This window comes from Lacerta agilis, chromosome 15 (assembly GCF_009819535.1).
Source record: "Lacerta agilis isolate rLacAgi1 chromosome 15, rLacAgi1.pri, whole genome shotgun sequence".
In the NCBI taxonomy this organism is placed as follows: domain Eukaryota; kingdom Metazoa; phylum Chordata; class Lepidosauria; order Squamata; family Lacertidae; genus Lacerta; species Lacerta agilis.
Window position 1 is genome coordinate 32,057,114 of NC_046326.1, and position 22,154 is coordinate 32,079,267.

The following is a 22,154-nucleotide window of genomic DNA, read 5'->3' on the forward strand; positions in this document are numbered from 1 at the left end:
TCCTACAGGGCAGGAGATTCTGTCCATCCCATGGCCCATTAGCAAAGCTGTCCACAAACCTTCCTTTCCAGAGTCTCTTCAGCCAAACTGAGTTAACCACTTCCCAAGGAAGAGTAGGTTTTGTGATGCTGATTTATTTCTGATCTTGGGAGAGCTACATCAAAAGTTAGCGTGGCCTGGAAACTCACTTGAATTTCTGAGTGTCTGTTCTGACCATCGTACAGCAAAGAACGGGTGACGAGAGAGTCTCCCCCATGTGAGTAGAGTGGCCTGCTCACTGTGTAACTGCGTTGTACTCATCTAGGGTGCCCATGAGTCAAGGCCGGATTACTGTATCGTTCCCAAAATAGAGCCCCACTTCTTCCCAAAAGGAACACATGAAATAAAGTACCACAAGTAAGTCGTATGGTATCTTAGCATATTTATTATGGCATAATTTTTTGTGGACTGGAGACAATACTAGGGATGGGGACAGCACCCACCCAACCCATGGCCTCAATTCCAGGGGTCCTGAATCAGGTTGGCCTGCCTTGGGACAACCTAGGGATCACTCACTGTGCCCTGGATCCAATCCCAAAGGAGTCTCTTAAATATACAGCTGGGAAGGGGGTCAATTCTACACCACCCAGAAAGGAGAGTCAGGCACTGGCTCCTACCTTCTTTTGGAAGATGAAGCAAGAGGTCAGGGTAGGTCTCGATTTAAAAGTGCTTATATTGATGTTTAGAGCCCTATACAGCTCAGGACTGCATTAATGTACGTCAAAGACTGCTTTTCCCCATATGAACCAACCCTTCTGATCTTCATCAGATGTCCTCTGTGTATTCCACCTGAGGGAATGTGAAGGGAATGGGCCTTTTCAGTGGTGGCCCCCTCATCTGTAGAAGGCTCTCCCAAGGGAGACATGCCTGGTGCCATCTTTAGGGGCATGGCTAAATAATGTTGTCTCTTACAATGATTCTCACCTCTTGGTGGAGTGGGCCACACTTGTTCATATTAATAAGTTGCTGAATGAGCATTTTATATGTTCTATATTGTTCGTCCCCACCCAGTCACCAGTTTTAAATAGCTTTTTATCTGTTGCATTTTACCGTGTCAAGTTGCTTTGAGAATTTTTACTGTATAAAGCAACTGATAAATGCAGATAACAATAAATGATGACAATACTCTTTGCATGCCTGGGTGGGGGGGGGTGGGGGTGAAGAGTGATGCATCATTGTGATGAAGCTAGCCTACTGTACAAAAGATAACATTCATATTCATTCTTCTTCCACTTTTTGCCACACGAATGCCCTATGGCCCTTGGAAGGCAGTCCGGAAGGCAGTGTGGCCCTCGGGCTAAAAATGGTTCTGCCTCCCTGCAATAGCTCTAACCAGGTGGCTGTGTGGGTGTCAAACAGGACTGCTCATCTCTCACTGTCTCTTTCTTGTCTTTGGGCAGTTTGCCAGCAGGTGGAATGGACCAGTCATGAATGGTGATGCCTTTTGTCAAGATCCTCCCTCCCAGCTTCCCGACTGGAGGGAATTCTGTGAGCTGCACGCCCAGGCCGCTGCAGTGGACTTTGCTCAAAAGTTCTGCCAGTTCCTGAAGGAGAATCCGCACTACAACACCCCTGGGGCAGAGACCTCCTTCTCCCACCACTTTGCCGCCAACTTCTTGGACATCTTCAGCTTGGAAGTCAACAGGGTGTTCGTTTCCAATTCCCCCACCAAATACAACATCGTGCCATTTGTTGGGCTTCAAAACTGCCACATGCCTTACGGGCGGGACCTCCTGCCAAGGAAGGAGCAGGCCTCCACGGAGTCCCTCGACAGCATGGACAACCCCATCTCCTCCGGCAGGTATCTGAGCCAATCGCAGCAGGTCCAGGCCCGGAAGGTCTCTTCCTACGGCCAGTCCCGGAGTTCAGAGGATGTCTCCGTCCACGCCACCTCCAAGCCAAAGTTCAAGAAAGGCTTTTCCCTGAGGAATATGAGCTTGTGCGTGGTGGATGGCATGAAGGAGATGTGGCACAGGAGGTCTTCCCCGGAGCCTGGTGCAGAAGCCACGCAAAGCAGGCGGTCTGACAGGGAACACTGCCCTCCTGGGAACAAGGAACATGGCGATTCCAGGGAGAAATGGACCCACAAGCTGCGCCTTTCGAAGGGGCAGTCTTCCAAGGTGGATCTGGTGGACATTCAGAGGGAAGGGACCCTCCGCTACATGGTCGCTGACGATACGAACTGTGTGGGGAGCTCTCAGTGGCAAAAGTGTCGGTTGTTGCTAAGGAAAGCTGTGAAGATGGAGGGAGAAAAGTTCCTTCTCGAGTTTTTCGTTCCTCCCAAGGTAAGGACTTCCATAGCTAAAACTTGCCTTTGATATGTATGTGTTGGGTTTGTTTGTTTGCTTGCTTTTATTTCAGTGGGGTGAGTGTCGTGTTGAAGGTGCAGAGACGCCAGCTAACCAGAGGATAGAGATCAGGAAGGGGAAGCCGAATGCTTCTCTGCACTCAAAGTGAACTTTCCCCCTAAGAAGGCCACTTCAGGAATCATCATTCTGTAGTCCACTTCCAGTGAAATGGCTTGTATCTGAGTCTTCTTCTTTGGCGATCACTCATAGTCAAGTAAGATTGACTTCCATGAACATGATCTTAACAGTGAGTCCGTAAGTTGCGGAGGCCAATTCTGGATCCATACGCCCTTCCACTGTGGGGACGTTGGTTTCTGGGCGGGAGTTGATCACGGTGTGGATATGCCAAGCATGCCTTCCTCTTAGCACATTTCTCCCTTTCGTCCTGATTTTGAGCATTTTCAAAGTCCATGACACCTTTGGTAAAGGCTGTTCTCCACTTGGAGCGCTCACAGGCCAATGTTTCCCAATTGTCAGTGTTTATACTACATTTTTTTTAGGTTTGCCTTGAGAGAGTCTTTAAACCTCTTTTGTTGGCCACCAGCATTACGCTTTCCATTTTTAAGTTTGGAATAGAGTAGTTGCTTTGGAAGAGGATAATTAGGCATCCGAACAATATGACCAGTCCAATGAAGCTGATGTCGAAGAATCACTACTTCAACATTGGTGATCTTTGTTTCTTCCAGTACACTGACATTAGATCACCTGTCTTCCCAAGTGATGTGTAACGTTTTTCGAAGACACTGTTGATAAAATCTTTCAAGGAGTTGGAGATGGCACATATAAGTGGTCCATGTTTCACAAGTAAGGTTACTTGGGTGCCGATTTTAAATAGTAGTTCTTACAATGACCAGCTGGCATAGAAACAGCTCGGGGACAGGAGGTGCCTGATAGAGCTGGCTTTTCAGCTGAGCTCATGGAACAAGCCCCCTTTGTCATCTCTCCCACAGCCCGATGGAATGACTGGCTGCTGCCAGGTGGCAGTTGCGACTGACCATGGAGGCAGAGCATAGCCATTGTGGCCAGCAGGCCTTTGACAGTCTTCTCCTCCATGAATTTGTCCAATCCTTTTTTTTTTTTAAGCCATCCAGGTTGGTGGCCATCACTGCTTGCTTTGGGACTGATTTCCATAGTTTAACTAAGCGCTGCATAGTTTTGTATTATTTTTTGGTTCACATTGTATTGTTTTGCTGATGCTCTTTGCCACTCGGGGCTCCTTTTGGGAGGAAGGATGGAACAGAACCCTAATGAAATCGATAAATAATACATAATCCTGTATATTGAGTCAGGCCCTTGGCCAGTGTTGTTGGCTCAGAAGGCCGTGGTTCTGCAGGGTCCCAGGCCAAAGTCTCTTCCAGTGCTGGAGATCCTTTTACTGGAGTATTGAGCCAGTTGCTCCCTTGAGTACCCGGGGCCCATTTCCTTCCTAAAAGGCTGCATGTAAAAGCAAAAGGAATTACTGCCAGCCAGGCTGGTGCTTTGTCATTTGTTGAATCCTTTCCTGTCTTATTTTTTCCACATCTTGTGTGTGTGTGCGCTTTATTATCCTTAATCGATTGTCTCTCTTTAAAAGTCTGGGAAGCGGAAGTAGATAAGAAGCTTGTTCATGCCTCCTCTCTCTCCCTGCCCCCCCCCCGCCCTTTGTAGCTTGTTTACAGGTGTCATTTTCTCTCACAATATGCCTAAAAGTTTCCCCTTCCACCTACAGAACAACCTGGTGCCTTCCAGTTTTGGACTACAACTCCTAAGAGTCTCAGTCAGCACAGTCATGCTATGTGACTTGCGAAAGGGGGGTCTAGTTTCTTGTGGCATTACAAGCTAAGCAGGTCTGGATCTAGTCTGGCACCCCCTAGTCTGGCACCCATGGGCACCATGGTGTGTAAGGATGCCTTCCTTGGGTGTCCCCAGGCAAGAGGCATTGGACCCTGCGGAAATTTTGTTTGGCCACTCCCTCTGGCTTCTGTGATTTCAGTAGGCATTCAGTATATATTTTTAGCAAGATAGGCTGAGCTGCCCAGGGAATTCCAGTCCGGCCTTAAACATGTGGGAGGCAAATCCAAGCAATGATAAAAATAACAGGAACAATAGGGGCTAGCAGCTTGCTTTTTTTTTTTTTTAAGGAAAATACAAGTTAGGATTTTCAGGGGAGCTGAATTCTATTATCATTAGGGAAGGGTTACAGCTCAGTAATGGAGCAATGCTTTGCATGCAGAAAGGACCCAAGTTTGATCCCCGGTGGCATCTCCAAGTGGGGTTGGGAGAGATCCTGGGAACCAGGCAGAGGGCCTTCTCGGTAGTGGCACCTACCCTGTGGAACGCCATCCCACCAGATGTCAAAGAGAAAAACAACTACCAGACTAGACTTTTAGAAGACATCTGAAGGCAGCCCTGTTTAGGGAGGCTTTTAATGTTTAGTAGATTATTGCATTTTAATGTTCTGTTGGAAGCCGCCCAGAGTGGCTGGGGAAACCCAGCCAGATGGGCAGGGTATAAATATTATTATTATTATTATTATTATTATTATTATTATTATTATTATTATTATTATTATCCTTGTCTGGAAACTTTGGAGAGCTGCTGCCTGTTGGTGTACACCAGGGCTATGCAATGCAGAGCTAGACAGACCCTTGATCTAATTCTGTATAAGGAAGCTTCCTATGTCCCTATAAGCCTTCCTGTGCCTTTCCACACACCCTGCAGTTTCTCTTGGTATAGAGAAACCGCTCTGTGACCGCAGCGGCTTATTTGCTGCTGATTTGTGGAGCGTGCTTCCTTTTTGGCCATTCTCTGGATTTCTTGCTAGACCAGCTGTTGTGACAGCTGGGTGTGAAACAGACAGCAGCCGTACGGTACGCGGTTTCATGCTTGCAGCCTGTGTGCCTGCTCTGGGTTCAAGCATAGCCTTGCACGAAACCTTCCCTCGCTCACCACAGCAGTCTCTGTAAATTGAGCCAAAGGGAATTTGTCACTCTGCAGGGGGGACCGGATAAGGGCACATGGAAAATCCCATTTCGGTGAAACCCTTTTATGGTGCCTGCTCTCTGGGTGTTGCCAAACAAGCAAGAGATCTTGTTTCCATTCATTCCCTTCTAACCTTTCTCCCATCCCCAAGGAGGGGGTCGTGGACAGGTTGCTTAAAGCAGCTCTCTGGGCCAGCGCTTAATTTATCCCTAGAAAGAAGTGTGCCTGAAGCCCCCTCCCCTCTTTCACGTGCTTGCACACACCCCTCCTCACACACAAACTTTGCTAAACTGGGAGCCCTTCTCCCTAAAAACTCTGTTACTTTTGTTTTCCTACTACTTTGATGCTTATGCTGAGACCCTACCTACCCACCAGAGTGGTGCATGCTCTAGTTATCTCCCGCTTGGACTACTGCAATGCACTCTATGTGAGGCTACCTTTGAAGGTGACTCAGAAACTACAATTAATGCAGAATGCGGCAGCTAGAGTGGTGACTTGGAGTGGCCGTCAAGACCACATAACACCGGTCCTGAAAGACCTACATTTGCCCCCAGTACGTTTCCGAGCACAATTCAAAGTGTTGGTGCTGACCTTTAAAGCCCTAAACGGCCTTGGCCCAGTATACCTGAAGAAGCGTCTTCCCCTGCCCCCCATCATTCAGCCCAGACACTGAGGCCGAGCTCCGAGGGCCTTCTGGCGGTTCCCCCACTGCGAGAAGTAAGGTTACAGGGAACGAGGCGGAGGGCCTTATCGGTAGTGGCGCCTGCCTTATGGAACGCCCTCCCATCAGATGTCAAGGAAATAAACCATTACCTGACTTTTAGAAGACATCTAAAGGCAACCCTATTTAGGGAAGTTTTAAATGTTTGTTTTATCGTGTTTTTAATATTCTGTTGGGAGCCACCCAGAGTGGCTGGGAAACCCAGCCAGATGGGCAGGGTATAAATAATAAATTATTATTATTATTATTATTATTATTATTATTATTATTATTATTATCATCATCATCATCATCAGCGGGACGCGGGTGGTGCTGTGGGTTAAACCACAGAGCCTAGGGATTGAAGAAGAAGAAGAAGAAGAAGAAGAAGAGTTTGGATTTGATATCCCGCTTTTCACTACCCGAAGGAGTCTCAAAGCGGCTAACATTCTCCTTTCCCTTCCTCCCCCACAACAAACACTCTGTGAGATGAGTGGGGCTGAGAGACTTCAGAGAAGTGTGACTAGCCCAAGGTCACCCAGCAGCTGCATGTGGAGGAGCGGAGACACGAACCCGGTTCCCCAGATTACGAGTCTACCGCTCTTAACCACTACACTACACCACACTGGTCAATTAGAAGGTTGGCAGTTCGAATCCCCGCGACGGGGTGAGCTCCCGTTGTTCGGTCCCAGCTCCTGCCCACCTAGCAGTTCTAAAGCACGTCAAAGTGCAAGTAGATAAATAGGTTCCGCTCCGGCGGGAAGGTAAACGGCGTTTCTGTGCACTGCTCTGGTTCGCCAGAAGCGGCTTAGTCATGCTGGCCACATGACCCGGAAGCTGTACGCCGGCTCCCTCGGCCAGTAAAGCGTGTTGAGCGCCGCAATCCCAGAGCCGTCCACGACTGGACCTAATTCTACACTGAAGCAGTTCACAAGAAAGCATGGGGGTGGGAAACAACCGAAAGTATAAATACATTGAGCAAAATGTTTTATACTAGGGGCTTCCACTTCTCCTTGCGTTACTTGTCGTCTCTGCCTAACCCTACCAACCTTTCCACCCTCCACCGCGTTCTGACTTCATGCAAATCTAGGATTGTGATGCGGCTCTGCAAATCCTCCCATGCAGACTCTGCGATGACAGCCTTACACTTCTATGTATATAGAAAGAGATACTATCTCCATATAAAAGACATTTCAAAACAGTTTTCACAATATTTTCATACTAAATGAGTGACTTCCTCTTACCTAGCAGGTGAAGATGTAGTGGATTGTTCAGTGGCATCAGTGAAGAACCTTTTTCTGTTCTAGGTGGCAAGTGGCAAAAGCTTTCCTCTGGCAACTTGGTCAAAGTGTCACATGGGGGCTCTTGTTACCGGTACTTGCCGATGAGGAGATTGGTGTGCACCTGATTAAGAGGAATCACAGAATCCCAAAATTGTAGAGTTGGAAGATACCTATTTCATATTGTCCAGGGTTCTAGGTTCTCTGTTTCCCAGCTGCTGTTGCATATAATATTATTGACTGTGAACCAGTTTGGCCAGGGGAGATGCAAAATGTCCTGGCGTTAAAACACGGGTAAGTTCTACTTGACATTGTAAAGAGAAAAGGAGTGACATGTCTGGTTGTTGCTTTCGGTAGCAGCGCTGCATGTCTTGTGGGCACCCACTGAATGTTGCTGGATAGGCAGTTTGTACACACTCAGAGACATTGCCCTCTTCAGCTAGCAGGTGCTATAAAAGAAATTAACGATAGTACTCCTGTTGGGGATTTGGAAATAGGATACCCGTATACCAAAAAACAAAAACAAAGCCCACCAACCCACTCATATTTCATTTATGTTACCATGGAGGATATGATTTCAGGGCTGAAAATGTGTGTCCTGGATGTGGACCCTGTATTGATTGATTGATTGATTGATTGTGATTGATTGATTGATTGGATTGATTGATTGATTGATTGATTGTCACAATCCATTACTGTAGTGTATATTATTACTGTCCATCATCAACAACAGAGTTCAGAATAAAAAATATGTTAAACAACAACAACAACAACAACAACAACAACAACAGAGCTCAGTTTTCTATGAATACAATTTACTGGGCGTAAGCTCCATCAAATGAAAAGCAGCTGCCTGCAGCAGATCACTCATTCTGATCAGACTACTCAGGAGAACACCTTTCTGGGGAGTGAAGTCCATCATAGCTTACCTGTACCAGCCTGTGTGTGTGTGTGTGTGTGTGTGTATGAAGCCTTTTATCTTTCCTCTTACAATCTTTTGCCCTTCCTTAGCTCTTTGTGGCTGCTTTTACCTTTTTCATTAATGGGAGTTTTTCAGTAGTTAAATTCTGTTTATCTATTCAAGGACTTAAAAAAGAAAAAAGTTTAGAAATGTAAAATTATTGCTGATGTTGGAACACAGCAGTGTGTGAAAATATGTAAATGAAATGTTCCCTATTCCTCCTCCTATTTCCCAGTGGGTGCTGTACTTTTAATTAAAAGATTCTGGCGTCGCTGGAGAAGATTAGGGAAATCGCATTTTTAATAACGTTGCCTTCATGTGAACAGCCTTCCTTCCTGTGAACAAGCCTCCTGTGAAAACTATTATTTCTAAAACTATTGTCATGTTCTTTTCTTTTTTTTAACTCCCTTTCTCTTTTGGCCTCCAGGCTTCCAAAGCTAAGGTCAGCATCCCTCTGTCAGCCATTATTGAGGTGCGCACAACTATGCCTTTGGAGATGCCAGACAAGGACAACACCTTTGTGCTGAAGGTAAGGCGCCTTAGGTAGAGAAGGCCCCTGTGGTAGCCTCGTGTTTGCCACATCAGCCACTGGTGCCTATTTTCTTTATTTGCAGTCAGGAGTCCATTAAACATTATTCAAACCCAGATCTCCAAGTCTGTCTCACACTCCTCCTCCATTTTTGAAAGCCTGTTGCAAAGGGGGAGAGGCAGGTGCACTATTTCAAAGCGTTGTCCAGCTTTCGCCCTTCTACCTTCCTCATATTTCTTAATTTTTACCCTTTCATTAAAATTGCACCGCCTGCCTCCCTGTAAGCACTGGGCTCCCTTTTTTGAAGAGCCAACTCAGGGATGAAACGATGCCCTACGGGGCAGGCCGGGTTGTCATGGAGACCGGCCTAGCTGCTGCATGAGCAGTTCCTTGGCAAATCGAACTTATGCAAACTTCCATCCAAGCTCTCTGTCAGGGTGGACAAAAGGCACTTTTGTGATGAACGAAAACGTTGACATTTGCTTTGTGTTTGCACAAATGGATTTGGGGGAATGGATTTTGTTTGTTTCTGATTTTTGGAGGTCCTCATCCCCCCCCCCCATCCAAATAAATTTTCCAGCTTCCTGAATTTATAGAGAGCATTCATGGGATGAGGTTAGGATGTAGAACTGGGGCACCTTACTGGCTAAATTTACTTTTCTCTCTTCCTGCCCCCGCCCAGCAACAATCATTGGTGAATTATTGCCTTTGCATCAGTTGAAATTTGAAGCCAAAACGAGACGTGACGTGGTTGGCCTTTGCATTGTTATTCTTTTTAACGGTTTATGAAAAGATTTATATACCACGAAATGGACAAAAACCTCAAAGCAGTTTACAGAGAACAATATAAAATATTCATTAAAAATACCAGTAAACACCTTTAATTCCCTTAACACAGCATTCCTGTTTTAAAGATTCTGATAAATGTGCACAATTTAAGGGCTGGGAATCCAAGGGTATTTTTAGACTTGATGACCTGTATATTGAAGGAGCTCCATCGAACGCACCCCAGCTTTTAGAAAAACCGGAGGATGTGACACCTTCATGGTTCCAGCTAGTTCAAATTCGCTTGTCTACTAGACATATAGTTCATACAGGGGATTCATTGAGATAGTTGGCATTCTTTGAAAACTTACATATTTCTGGGGAAAATCTCAAGGGTAGAATCGTATCATTTATAAAGGTTTGCGGACGGTCATGTTCCATGAAATCTAACGTGAGTTTAAAACCTTTTTGGGAAGATGACATGGGACTATCAGTGATAACTCTTTGCAAAGTGGTGTGGCAGAAACCCCTATTAAGGTTAATTTTTTTTCCAAGTTAAGGGATCTATGATAAAAGTGGTGCTGAGGTGCTATTTTACTCATGTGAAATTGGCTCACATGGACCCAGGTTTTTCCAACAAGTGTTGGAGAAGTCCTCTAGGGTTGGGTACTTCCTTTCACATGTAGTGGACTTGCTCCATGGTACATTCTTTTTGGATGAGGGCCCCCCCCATTCTTCTGTTGCCTCTCAGGTTATTCCTTAGAACCCCAGTCTCAACTCTGCTTTCTGTTTTTCCTGAGGACATTAATCAAGTAATTTTATTGCTTTTAGCAGCAGGCAAAATAGAAATTGCTCATCATTGGAACCACTCCTCTATTTTTACATTAGAAGATTGGTGGTGGTGTAAGGTTTGGAAATTGACCCAAAAGAACAAGCTTAGCCAGAGCAAAAAAAGGAGAAATTTAAGGAAACTTGGTGGTCCCTTTCTAACCCAACCTGTACTAGCCATCCACTAAATGACCATCTTCCTTTGGGGGTCAGAGACCAGATATTAAGATTTTATTATCCTCATAAATCTCATCCTACCACTGTATTTTCTTGTCTAGTGGGTTTTTTCTTTCCATTTTGCTTTTGCTGTCAGATATAATCCCTATGTTTGCACATACTGTACTTAAAATGTCTATTGTCTCTTCCCTTGTTTATTTCTTTTTATGGTTAGTATTATGTTAATATTGAAAATTAATTAAAATGCATTAAAAATACCAGTAACACCAAACCTTAAACACACACACACACACACACACAGAGTGGTACCTTGGTTGTTAAACCTATTCCGTTCCAGGAGTCCGTTCGACTCCTGGAACCATTTGAAAATTAAGGTGCAGCTTCCAATTGACAGCAGGAGCTTCCTGCAGTCAGTCGGAAGCCGCGTCGGACATTTGGCTTCCGAAAAACGTTTGCAAACTGGAACACTCACTTCCGGGTTTGTGACGTTTGGGAGCCAATTTGTTTGGGAGCCAAGCTGTTTGACAACCAAGGTACCTCTGTATATACAAAGATGATGGGCAAAATATGGGCAAAAACAGCAGTTTTTAAAAACTAAGGGGTGCCCTTCTGCTCACTTGCCATTCCTGCTCTCTCTGCCTCAGTTTCCCTCTCTTAGAGTTTCCCTCTCTGTTTCAACTGGGAGAGCTGGAGATTCAATACTGCCTGAGCAACTTGTTTCCACATCACCAAACCCTTCCACTTTACCCCAGGTTCATCTCTAGCTATCCACCTGTACTCCCTTCTAAGGTAGCAGGGAGCTGTCTTCTGTCCTCCACCTGTTTTGCAGTGTAGGGCATGCTAAAGGTAAAGGTAAAGGGACCCCTGACCATTAGGTCCAGTCACGGACGACTCTGGGGTTGCGATGCTCATCTCGCTTTACTGGCCGAGGGAGCCGGCGTACAGCTTCCGGGTCATGTGGCCGCTTCCGGCGAAACAGAGCAGCACGTGGAAACACTGTTTACCTTCCTGCCGGAGCAGTACCTATTTATCTACTTGCACTTTGACGTGCTTTCAAACTGCTAGTTTGGCAGGAGCAGGGACCGAGCAACGGGAGCTCACCCCATCGCGGGGATTTGAACCTCCAACCTTCTGATCGGCAAGCCCTAGGGTCTGTGGTTTAGACCACAGCGCCACCCGGACATGCTAAGGGTCCCATTAATCAGTAAAATACCTCTCTATACAATGCTCCCATGTTCCTCTTGCTCCTCCAGTTTCCTCTTGCACCGTTCTTTTGTGTGTATGTGGGGAAGCCATTTATCTCCGCACCTTCTAGGCTAGGATGGAGGAAGTTGGGGAGTCAAACCAAGTTTGCCTCACCACACTTTAAACTCCCTAGGCAGACCCCAACCCCTTCCCTCTCCTACCCAGGTTTCAACCCTTCATTTAGGGGAGGGAACCTCGTCCCTTCCCTCACCCCACATGTCTTCCTCTTCAGGGACGTACTGCTCCCTTCAAAGCAAAGCCTCCCCTCTGGGCCACACACCTGAACATCTGCCTTTCTCTCAGCCATATAGTAGAGAGAGAAATGCACACAAGGAAACTGTGTGTTACGGTAGAATTGCATGATGCTGACATGCACCTCCAATAATAAGGGACGTGTGAGACTCCAGATGCTAGCTGGTGGGAGAAACACACTCTTTTCTTGATCTGAGGAATCATTTTATTACTTCACCACACTTTTCTAAGGGTGAATCCTGGATCCCGTTGAGTCTTTGCACATGTGTGGGGGAATGTGGAGAGATGAAGGATGTCTTTTTGTTTTAAGATACAACAAAGAATGGCTTCCCCCCCCCCTCTTGTATTTTTTTCATCCAGGTAGAAAACGGTGCTGAGTATATCTTGGAAACGATTGATTCGTTGCAGAAACACTCCTGGGTGGCAGATATACAAGACTGCATAGATCCTGGGTAAGATGGCAGTAGGCGCTGAGATTAGGTTTGCTGAATGAGTGCCCTTGAAGTTCAGAAAAGCTTGTTGTGTAAATGGCGATAGGCATATGGCAGTATGGAGCTCATTCTGCTCCACAGGGATTTTATTCAGAATATTTTTCAAGATCCTGATTTTCATTAGCCTCCAAATGGTACCCCCCCCCCAATTAGTGGTAAACATATAGGCCTTTTTCAGTTTTAAGTATTTTATTCAATGTTTAATCTTCCATACATATAAACACACACGAAAACACAGATTAAACAAAAAAAACCTGCAATTGTCATCCTCCTCCTCCGAACATTGAGAATCAGTAACAAACACTTAGAAATACTCAGTAAAACCTATAATAATCCAAAAATTTCTTCCATCTTAACATGCAAATATTTTGTCTATAATTGTATTCCTTAAACCTTATATAATAAGCTAACTTTGCCATTATTGTATAGCCGCACATTTTATTGTGCCATTCTTTGACCATTGGGACTGTTGCCATTCTCCATTTGCCAGCATATAAAATTCTGGCAACTGCTAACAGATTGAGAGATCATTTCCTCATGTGCTTTCCATATTGATCCTTCTACATAATTCAGTAGAAGTGTTACCGGATGAAGAGGAACCACATAACCTAGGCCCTTCGTTCCAGCTAGGGCTCCTCTTGAAGCCATGGAGGCTTCTGCTGGAGTCTCCACTCACCTGAGACAGAAGGAGAGATGTTAGCAATATGGGGTTTGTTTATGGTACATGGTCTGGTGCGTCTATTCCTCTAAAACAGCTGTTCTTTCATTTGAGAGATCAGTGAATCCAGAACACTGACACTTAAAAAAAAAAGATGTATGCATATACTTGCAGAGAGTCACTGGTGCAATATCTTGTATCCAACTGCTTGCTCGTTTCTTGCAGAGACAGTGGGGACGACATCGAACTCTCCTCCTGCACCCAGGGGGCCTGCCTGCCAAGCAGAGTGTCCTCTTGTAGCTGCGAGTTCCTGGCTGGTGGTAACAAGACTTTTTAATCAGATTTTTTAATCAGATTTATTTACTTTTTAATGTGTACACTCTGGCCCACATAACCCATGCATTCAAAAAGAGGCTTTTCTATGATCGGAGAGGCACGTTTGGGTGTATGTTTTTTTAGCTAAAGGTAGTACAAGTTACAAGTTCAAGTTTGTAAGTTTATTGTCCCAGCCAAAGGCCATGACAAACTTGCAGCAACAGTACTAATAAAATAGTACAGAACATACATCCATAATATAGGAGAGAGGATACCAAACAAGCTTAAATCTTATTTGATTTTGGATTAAACCTCCAAATCAACTTACAGCAATTTTATTTAACTCCCTTTTCCTGGTAGTTAGATAGAGTCTATGTTGCTTGGGATACACATGTCGATTTCTTATGCCCTGCTATAATCTCTGCTCAAACAGATATCTTATGATTACCCCCCCCAAAATCAATAAATGCAGAATGTATACCCATTGGTGACATGATAACACTTGTAACTAAGAATCTGAGCCTGAGCTTGATGTTTTCCTCCTCCCTCCTACTTCCTTTTCCTTTTGTTATTGTGTCTCTTACAATGTGAAGCTGAAGGCAGGGACTATAATATTAATGATACAGTGGTACCTCGGGTTACATATGCTTCAGGTTACAGACTCTGCTAACCCAGAAATAACACTTCAGGTTAAGAACTTTGCTTCAGGATAAGAACAGAAATCGTGCTCTGGCAGCGCAGCGGGAGGCCCCGTTAGCTAAAGTGGTGCTTCAGGTTAAGAACAGTTTCAGGTTAAGAACGGACCTCCGGAACAAATTAAGTACCACTGTATTTGTAAGTTGCTCTGGGAACCTTTTCTGGCTAAAGAGTGGGATAAAAATGCTAATGACAACATACGAATTGGAATCATAGCATTGTAGAGTTGGGAGACACACCAAGGGTCATCTGGTCCAATGCAGGAATTACTTTGCAGAAAAAGAGAGAAGCTGTTTGAAGCCTTGAAAATGGATTTTGGGGGTTTTTTAACAGCGGAATTCTTTTTCCAGATACCTCCCGGTTTCAGGACAGATGTGCAGGCTCTGCTGCCCCAGACACTATGCCGAATCCTGCCACTGTTGTCACAGCACCGCATGGTCGGATCAGGGACTCTGCAGGAGAATACAGAGCTCATGTGCCATTGGATAACTTCCTACAGACATTGGAGTCATCAGCTACTGGTAGCCATACTGCAGGTACCATGTTTCCTGGAAGAAATGTGAACAGCTCTCCCCTGCTCCCCATAACACTTTTTCCTGTTATTTGGAATTGTGTACTTTGTAATCTGTTGGCCCACTGTTGATACAGGTGGTTCATTTTTGCTAATTTTCCAGACAGAGTGCTAACTTCATTTCTGGAGCTCTCCCTCCCCAGCCCTCAGCTATGGCGAGTTTGGTGTGGCTTCCAATTTGGTTGAACAAGGGAGGTCTAGTGGGGCAGCTGAGTGAGGCAGGTCTTTAGTACTGGGCTGGACAAATGAACAGTCTGACCTGCTATCAGGCAGCTTGCTATGTCAAATCAAAGTTCTGTGTGTGTGCATGTGTGCGCTGTGCCCAGATCAGTTACACAAGGTTTGCAGTTAAACGGAATAGCATGCATCCTTCAAACAGTTCAGACGGTTTGCTGGTGTGGGTGGGTGCCGGTGTTTGTGTGCTGGCCAATGCTGCTAATTATTTATATTCCACACTTATGCCAATTTTCAAAACTGAAGGTAATCCCAAAGCAACTTCACATGGTTCTGATTCATAGGTTACATTTTTTTAAGCATTCACCTAAAAATGTGATCTGTGAATTTGGCAAAACACATCTGCCATACAAATACAACTTTCCTCACTGGAGAGCCTGCATTGTGAAAGTACACCCTCCTGCAGATGTTTTAGGGTGGTCACACTGCTTCATTTCCAATCAGTGCATATCCTATAAGTTCCTGATGAAATCCCTTAACTTTTATATAGCTCAAAGGTTCTGGTTTTAGTTTTGTTAGGCTACAGCCCCTCCAAACAGCAAGAATGTGTTAGCATTTGGGAAGCATTGCAAAAAAAAAAAAAACTACAAGCAAAAATAATCCACCACTGGTGCCTTGCTACTATGTCAAGAACATGCTGCAGAACACACCTTCAATGAAACACCTGCAGGGTCCCGTATCTCACTTCCTTGCAGTAGAATTTGGAGCAAAATATTCCAGTATTTGACTTCCTCCTCCTCCTTCTCTCAACTGGGACAGGGGAGGAAAGCGAGACGGAAGCGGAGCTCAACCTTCTGGACTTCCCTTGGTTCCATGGGACACTATCACGGGTCAAAGCTGCTCAGCTGGTCCTGTTTGGTGGAGCCAGAAGCCATGGGCTGTTTGTCATTCGACAGAGTGAAACCCGGCCAGGCGAATACGTGCTGACCTTTAACTTCCAGGGAAAAGCCAAGGCAGGTGACCATTATTTATGAATGGATGGATCTTTATAACAATATACTCTCAACTGTGGCCCTTCTTCCATGGGAGGTCTGGAGGGTGGCAACATGAGAAGAGACTTTCTATGGCAGCTCCCTGCTTGTGGAATACTCTCCCCAAGAAGGCTCACCTGGCACCATCATCACATAGCTCTAGGTACCAGGCAATAACATGCATTTCCCACCAGGCATGAATTTGTTTGGCTTTTAATCATCTGGATTGTCTTTTAGATTTTAATGCGGTTTTAATGTATGCACTTTGAGTTACCTTGGTTAAAAAAAGTGATCAATACATTTAATAAATAAAGCAAAAGTGCTGCTTGATTGTATGCAAAACTTCTAAGCAGTTTACAGAGATAAAAATAAAACAAACATTAAAATTGTCAACAAAAGACAAGAGTTAAAATCAGTAATTATTATTATTATTTGAAATAGAGTTAAAATTGGCAGTAGCCCAAAGCAGACTAAAACACACCCGCATTTCGGGATAGGCTTGCCTGAACAAAAATGTTTTTAGCTGGCTCCAAAAAGAGAACAATGAAGGTGCCTGTCTGGGGTCTGTGGGGGGAATTCCAAAGTGTAGACGCTGCCAAGCTAAAAGTTCAGTTTCTTACAAGTGCAGAATTAATATTATGTGGCACCTGAAATGGTGGGCAAATAAGGGGCAAGGCAATCCTATAAGGAAATTGGTCCCAAATTGTCAAGGGACCGTTTTGGTTTTATCCTGGAGCTACAACAGTTGTGTTTCCCTAAGTCTTCCTTGAGCATTTAAAGTTAAGATCTGATGACTTCTTGGTTCACAGGCACCTGTCTTTATACTGCTGGCCCATCTAACTCAGTATTGTCTACCCTGATTGGCAGCAGCTCTCCAGGCCCAAGCTGATCTGCACTGCCACTGAAGGGTTTTGGTTGCAAATGTAGTTTTGGGGGTGGGGAGTAAACCTTCCGGTTGAAAGGAGTCACTGGAACTTGGCAACGTGCCTGTACATAGGCATAAAATAGTAAAAGAGCCGAAGGCTTAGAAACCACCAACCAAAACCACGATGACTACTTTGGCTTGTTAATTGCCTGGTGTCTGGCATGGAGAGCTTCATGAGTGCCAGGTAGAGGAAAGCAGCCAAAATCTAAAGACACGGCTGCCTTGCCTGCTCCCAGTAACACAGGGGGAGGCAGTGGGAATGCTGCAACGTGTCTTGCAGGCACAACAGCCCTTGATTCTTTGCCACTACTTGGGGAAGTTGGGTGAGGGATATGTGTTCATTTGCATGCATCAAGCAGACACGAAGCTGGCAGGTCAATGGAAGCCCCATGTTCTCCCATCCTGTTCTGTTGGCGCCACCTGAACTTTAGCTTACTGGAATGAAAATGAATTGTTAGTATGCTCACCCCCCTTCTCTGAGCGGTGAGAAGTTCCAAGGCGGCAGTGATCCCCCCCCCCCCACGGTTTGGTCTATTCTGCATCGGCACCCTCTTATTTCCGTTCCTGATGCGTTTCCGAGCACAATTCAAAGTGTTGGTGCTGATCTTTAAAGCCCTAAATGGCCTCAGTCCAGTATACCTGAAGGAGCATCTCCACCCCCATCGTTCTGCCCGGACACTGAGGTCCAACGCCGAGGGCCTTCTGGCGGTTCCCTCGCTGCGAGAAGCCAAGTTACAGGGAACCAGGCAGAGGGCCTTCTTGGTAGTGGCACCTGGACTGTGGAACGCCCTCACACCAGAAATCAAAGAGAACAACAACTACCAGACTTTTAGAACACATCTGAAAGCAGCCCTGTTCAGGGAAGCTTTTAATGTTTAATAGATTATTGTATTTTAACATTCTGCTGGAAGCCGCCCAGAGTGGCTGGGGAAACCCAGCCAGATGGGAGGGGTATAAATAAATTATTATTATTATTATTATTATTATTATTATTATTATTATTATTATTATTATTATTTTTATTTATTTATTTATTTATTTACACGTGCATGTGTCTGTACTGTGTCAACCTTTCGAAAGCTGATTTAAGAACTTGGGGGAATATAAAATTGGGATATATGTATTCTAAATCATTGAAGTTCCGGCCCAGAGCTTTCCTGGAAATAACAGCTCTTTCTGAAAAAGGCACAAATAAGCAGATTAAAAAAGACATTGGAAACACAGATCAAAACACAACAATACAATGCAAGTGGTACGCACAGTCTTTTAAGTATCCGAAGGGCTGCCACACAGAACAGGCTTGTTTTCTGCTGCTCCATTGATTAGGACCTGAACCCAATGGATTCAAATTGCAAGAAAGGAGATTCTGACTAAATATTAGGAAGAACTATCTGATGGTAAGAGTTGTTAGACAGTGGAACAGATTGCCTTTGACAGTGGCAGACTCTCCTTCGTTGGAGGTTTTTAAGCAGGGGTTGGATGGCCATCTGTCAGGATCCTTTAGCTGTGATTCCTGCATTGCAGGGGGGTTGGACTAGATGACCATTGGTCTCCCTTCCTACAATATTATTCTACGATTCTATGGTAGCTGGTTAAAAATAATTCATTCATTCATTCACCTTCTAATCTCTTATAGCACCTGCGCCTGTCCTTGAATGAAAACGGCCAGTGCCACGTCCAACATCTCTGGTTCCAGACTATCTTTGATATGCTGAGGCATTTTCACATGCATCCCATACCCCTGGAGTCAGGCGGTTCCGCTGATATAACACTCCACAGCTACGTGGTGGCCCAGAGTCCCTTGCCGGGTAAGTTAAATCCCCATTCTTGCTGTCTCAACCCCAGCTGAGGCCACAGAGAATTCGTCTGTGGTCAGCTGTCTTCATGGGATCAGTCTCATGCAACGAAAGCCAGAGTCTCGTGGCACCTAGAAGACTTTAACCAGTGTTGTTATGGCTTAAACCTTTGTGGGCCTACAGTTCACTTCATCAAATTTATGAAATTTTATCCTGCCACACATGCAAACACACACTGTGCGTATCCCTGGAAGTCTGGATAATGCTTTATCCCATCTGATGAAGTGAACTAGGCCAGTCCTCAATGTTTAAAAAACATTAATAACTTATAATCAAAATACATTAGATGGCCCAATGTAGCAGAAATGATTATTTATGTATGCGACCACGGCTGCGCAGATGCTATTGGCCCAGAGATGGAAAGAAGATAAAAGTCCCAACCAGAGAAGAATGGCAGATCAAGTTGATGGATTATGCCAAAATGGCAAAAATGACTGGTAGAATCAGAAATCAGGGAGACAAAAATTTTAATAAGGAATGGGGAAAATTTATAACTTATCTTAAAAATCATTGTCAACAGTTAAAATCGTTAGTAGGATTGGAATAACGCTTGTAGTTTAATGGTGAATTTTGGATACAATGGAGAGGTAAAAGATTTGGATTATTATAAAAGATGCAGGAGGAAATGATTAACAGTAGGACCAACAAAGGGGAGGAGGGAAGTCTAGGAGATTCTTTGGAATTTTGTTTTTATGGTGTATGTTGGATATGTGATTGTAAAACTTCAATTTGAAAAACCAGGGATCTGCCTAGGTCAGGCCCACCGCTGTGTGGCTGCTGGTGTCCGTGACAACTTCCTTCCTTTTCCTGTTTCAGAGGTCAGCCCGTCCCCCGCTGTGGCCTCTCAACAGCCCACTTGCAGAAACGACCTGCAGTCGCAACACTACTTCTCCAGCTTTGTCCCTGTCACCTTCCAGCCGGCCTCCCCTTCTGAGGGCACCACTTCTTCCTCCTCCTCCTCGGCCAGCCACTCGCTGTACCATCGGATGGAGGGGACCCTGAGCACCCGAAGCCGGAGCAACAGCACCGAGCGCCTATTCGATTCTGCCGCCATTGGGGCAGAGGATTACCACGAAAGCGAGGGCTCACGCAACAGAACCAGAGCTGTGGAGAACCAATATTCATTCTACTGATCCTCCTGGTGGGGAATGGTTGGTTTTCAGTGTGGCCTGGTGTCTCTCTTTTCCCTCCCTCCTGAGTGGGGAGATCTAATAAGCCTGTTGAGGTTTCTGCCTCTTCGATGGCTTACTGCTTATCGCAACAGTTTTGGCATTCTCCTGGCCTCTGTGTGTGTGGCACCTCCATCTCTTTGGCCTACAAAGCGTTTCCTTCCCTGTCTTCTTCACATACTACAAACTGAAGGTGGCCCTTCTTATTCCTGCCTGGGCCAGAAGGATGGCCAATGATAGCAGGCTCCTGAGGCTAAAGGACAGAGTGAAAAACACACACACCTCCTGATGGTTGCCACCTGGATATCGGGAGCATGATCCAGAAATAGGGATGCTCTTTCCTGCATCTCTATGGAGCCAGACCTCTTTACCTGTTATTTGTTCCCACCCTAATGGTCTCATTCAGATGGAAACAGGAAGTGTTTGTAAAACTTTAACTGCATTGGGACTGAGCCCCCTAGTAGCTAACTCATCACCAGGACCCAAGGGTTTTAGAGGGAAAGCTAACAAAGGAACTGTTTATTGGATTGCTGCTGTCTTGTGTGGTGTGGGTTCTGTGGTCCTCTTCATCTTCACTGTAAATAGTTGAGCTCATGATACTCTTCATCTCCTGCTCCTGAAGAACTCCACGTTTGGTGCTGGAGTACAGTTGTGTGCAAAGGATGTATGGTGCTGCCTGACACTGATGCAAACTAGAGGCAGAGGCTGCCCAAGGACAGGTACCAGTTGCTTTCTTTTGGTGTGGACTAGATGGACCCAGAAATCTGACTTCATAAGGGCCTCCACTCTGAGCAATCAATGTGGAGGAATGGCCACACAGTGTTCACCTACTTTTATGGTGTATCTGCATGATGACATGCTCCTCCCATGTGTTTTTTCCTTGTTCAGCTTCCATTTTTGTGTGTGCAGATAATCCAACTCTTAAAAGAAAACCCACAGAAAACCTCACAATGTAACAGTTATCTAGTTTCCCCAGGAGCAGCTGGCCTATTGTGTTGCTATTTAGTAGCTTCCTTGGCTAGATATGGCCAGTATTGATTGCTGCAGACTTTTATTTCTCTATATAGTCCATCTCTCTTCTCTAGGAATCAACTCTGTTATTTTTACCTCTTCCCTTTCCAAACAGTGTTCATTTACTTCTGTTTCTTTTCTCTCCCTCTCACAGCAGTACTGTGGTTACAAAACATGCCCAAGTGATAATTGTGTACGAAAGCAGTAATTCCAGATGTGAGATATTCATTCCTTTGACTAAAAAAAAAAAAGTTCCTGTTGGAAGGAAGGAAGGAAGGAAGGAAGGAAGGAAGGAAAAGACAGTTATAATAAGATCAAATTAGAAGATGGACTTCAAATATTAATATTAGTTTAAACATAAACCTAAATAATTCCTATCAATATTACATGAGCATGTGCAATAAAGATGTTGCACCAAAGGGAGTTTCCAAATGAGTAATTTGTGTTAAATTGGCCAAAGTTGTCCTTAATTTGTAGTCAGAATAAAATAAAATAAAAAATTCCTTCCAGTAGCACAAAGAGACCAACTACGGTAAGTTTGTTCTTGGTATGAGCTTTCGTGTGCATGCACAGAACAAACTTAGTTGGTCTCTAAGGTGCTACTGGAAGGAATTTTTTATTTTAGTTTTGACTATGGCAGACCAACACGGCTACCTACCTGTAACTTAATTTGTAGGTGATCTTACATTTGTCCCACATTGAAGAACAACTACTTGTCCCACCAGTGTTTCTTAGGCCAACACCACAACTATGAGAGCTTAGAATGCAGAATGCAAAACCACCTTGCCTGTTTGTTCTCTTGGGGCCGGTTCTCAGTTGGTAGCCATACCACCTACCCGTTTCCATGTGTGTGTTTTTTAAGATTTCTGGGAAACTTGACAGAAGTGGTGCCTTTCCATTCTTCACCAGGAACAGCTGTCATGGGCAGCTGCCGATTGCACCTCTTCCTTTAAAGAAAGTTCTGAATCGTGGCATTTGATCAGTAGCACCTTTTAGAGCAGCAAGTCATGGACACAAACCGCCATACTATGAGATAAATTCCTCTGACTTTCAAAGCAAGGACCTGTCTTTATGTCTATAAATGAAGGCATTGCAGCCTTATTGTGCGGGGATGTAACATACTGGGAATTTATTTATTTTTTGCAACAGAGACACATGGTACAATGTGATAC

General features: G+C 44.8%; 1 protein-coding gene across 3 annotated transcripts in view; it reads left to right on the forward strand.

Moving 5' to 3' along the window:
• Positions 1-21,250, forward strand: part of SH2B2 (SH2B adaptor protein 2) — a 43,084-nt gene extending 21,834 nt beyond the window's left edge. The window contains exons 2-10 of one of the 3 annotated variants that reach the window (XR_004427958.1): positions 1,440-2,324; positions 8,717-8,818; positions 12,446-12,537; positions 13,460-13,554; positions 14,596-14,781; positions 15,801-16,003; positions 18,583-18,754; positions 19,619-19,986; positions 20,444-21,250. Coding sequence is in view for 2 of the 3 variants with exons in the window: in XM_033171765.1 (XP_033027656.1) it covers positions 1,467-2,324; positions 8,717-8,818; positions 12,446-12,537; positions 13,460-13,554; positions 14,596-14,781; positions 15,801-16,003; positions 18,583-18,754; positions 19,619-19,935 (2,025 nt within the window). In the remaining variant the exon portion in view is untranslated. Of the gene's footprint in view, positions 1-1,439; positions 2,325-8,716; positions 8,819-12,445; positions 12,538-13,459; positions 13,555-14,595; positions 14,782-15,800; positions 16,004-18,582; positions 18,755-19,618 lie in introns of all 3 variants that reach the window. The other 2 variants (XM_033171765.1, XM_033171766.1) reach the window with 2 other exon arrangements.
• The last annotated feature ends 904 nt before the right edge of the window (positions 21,251-22,154 follow it).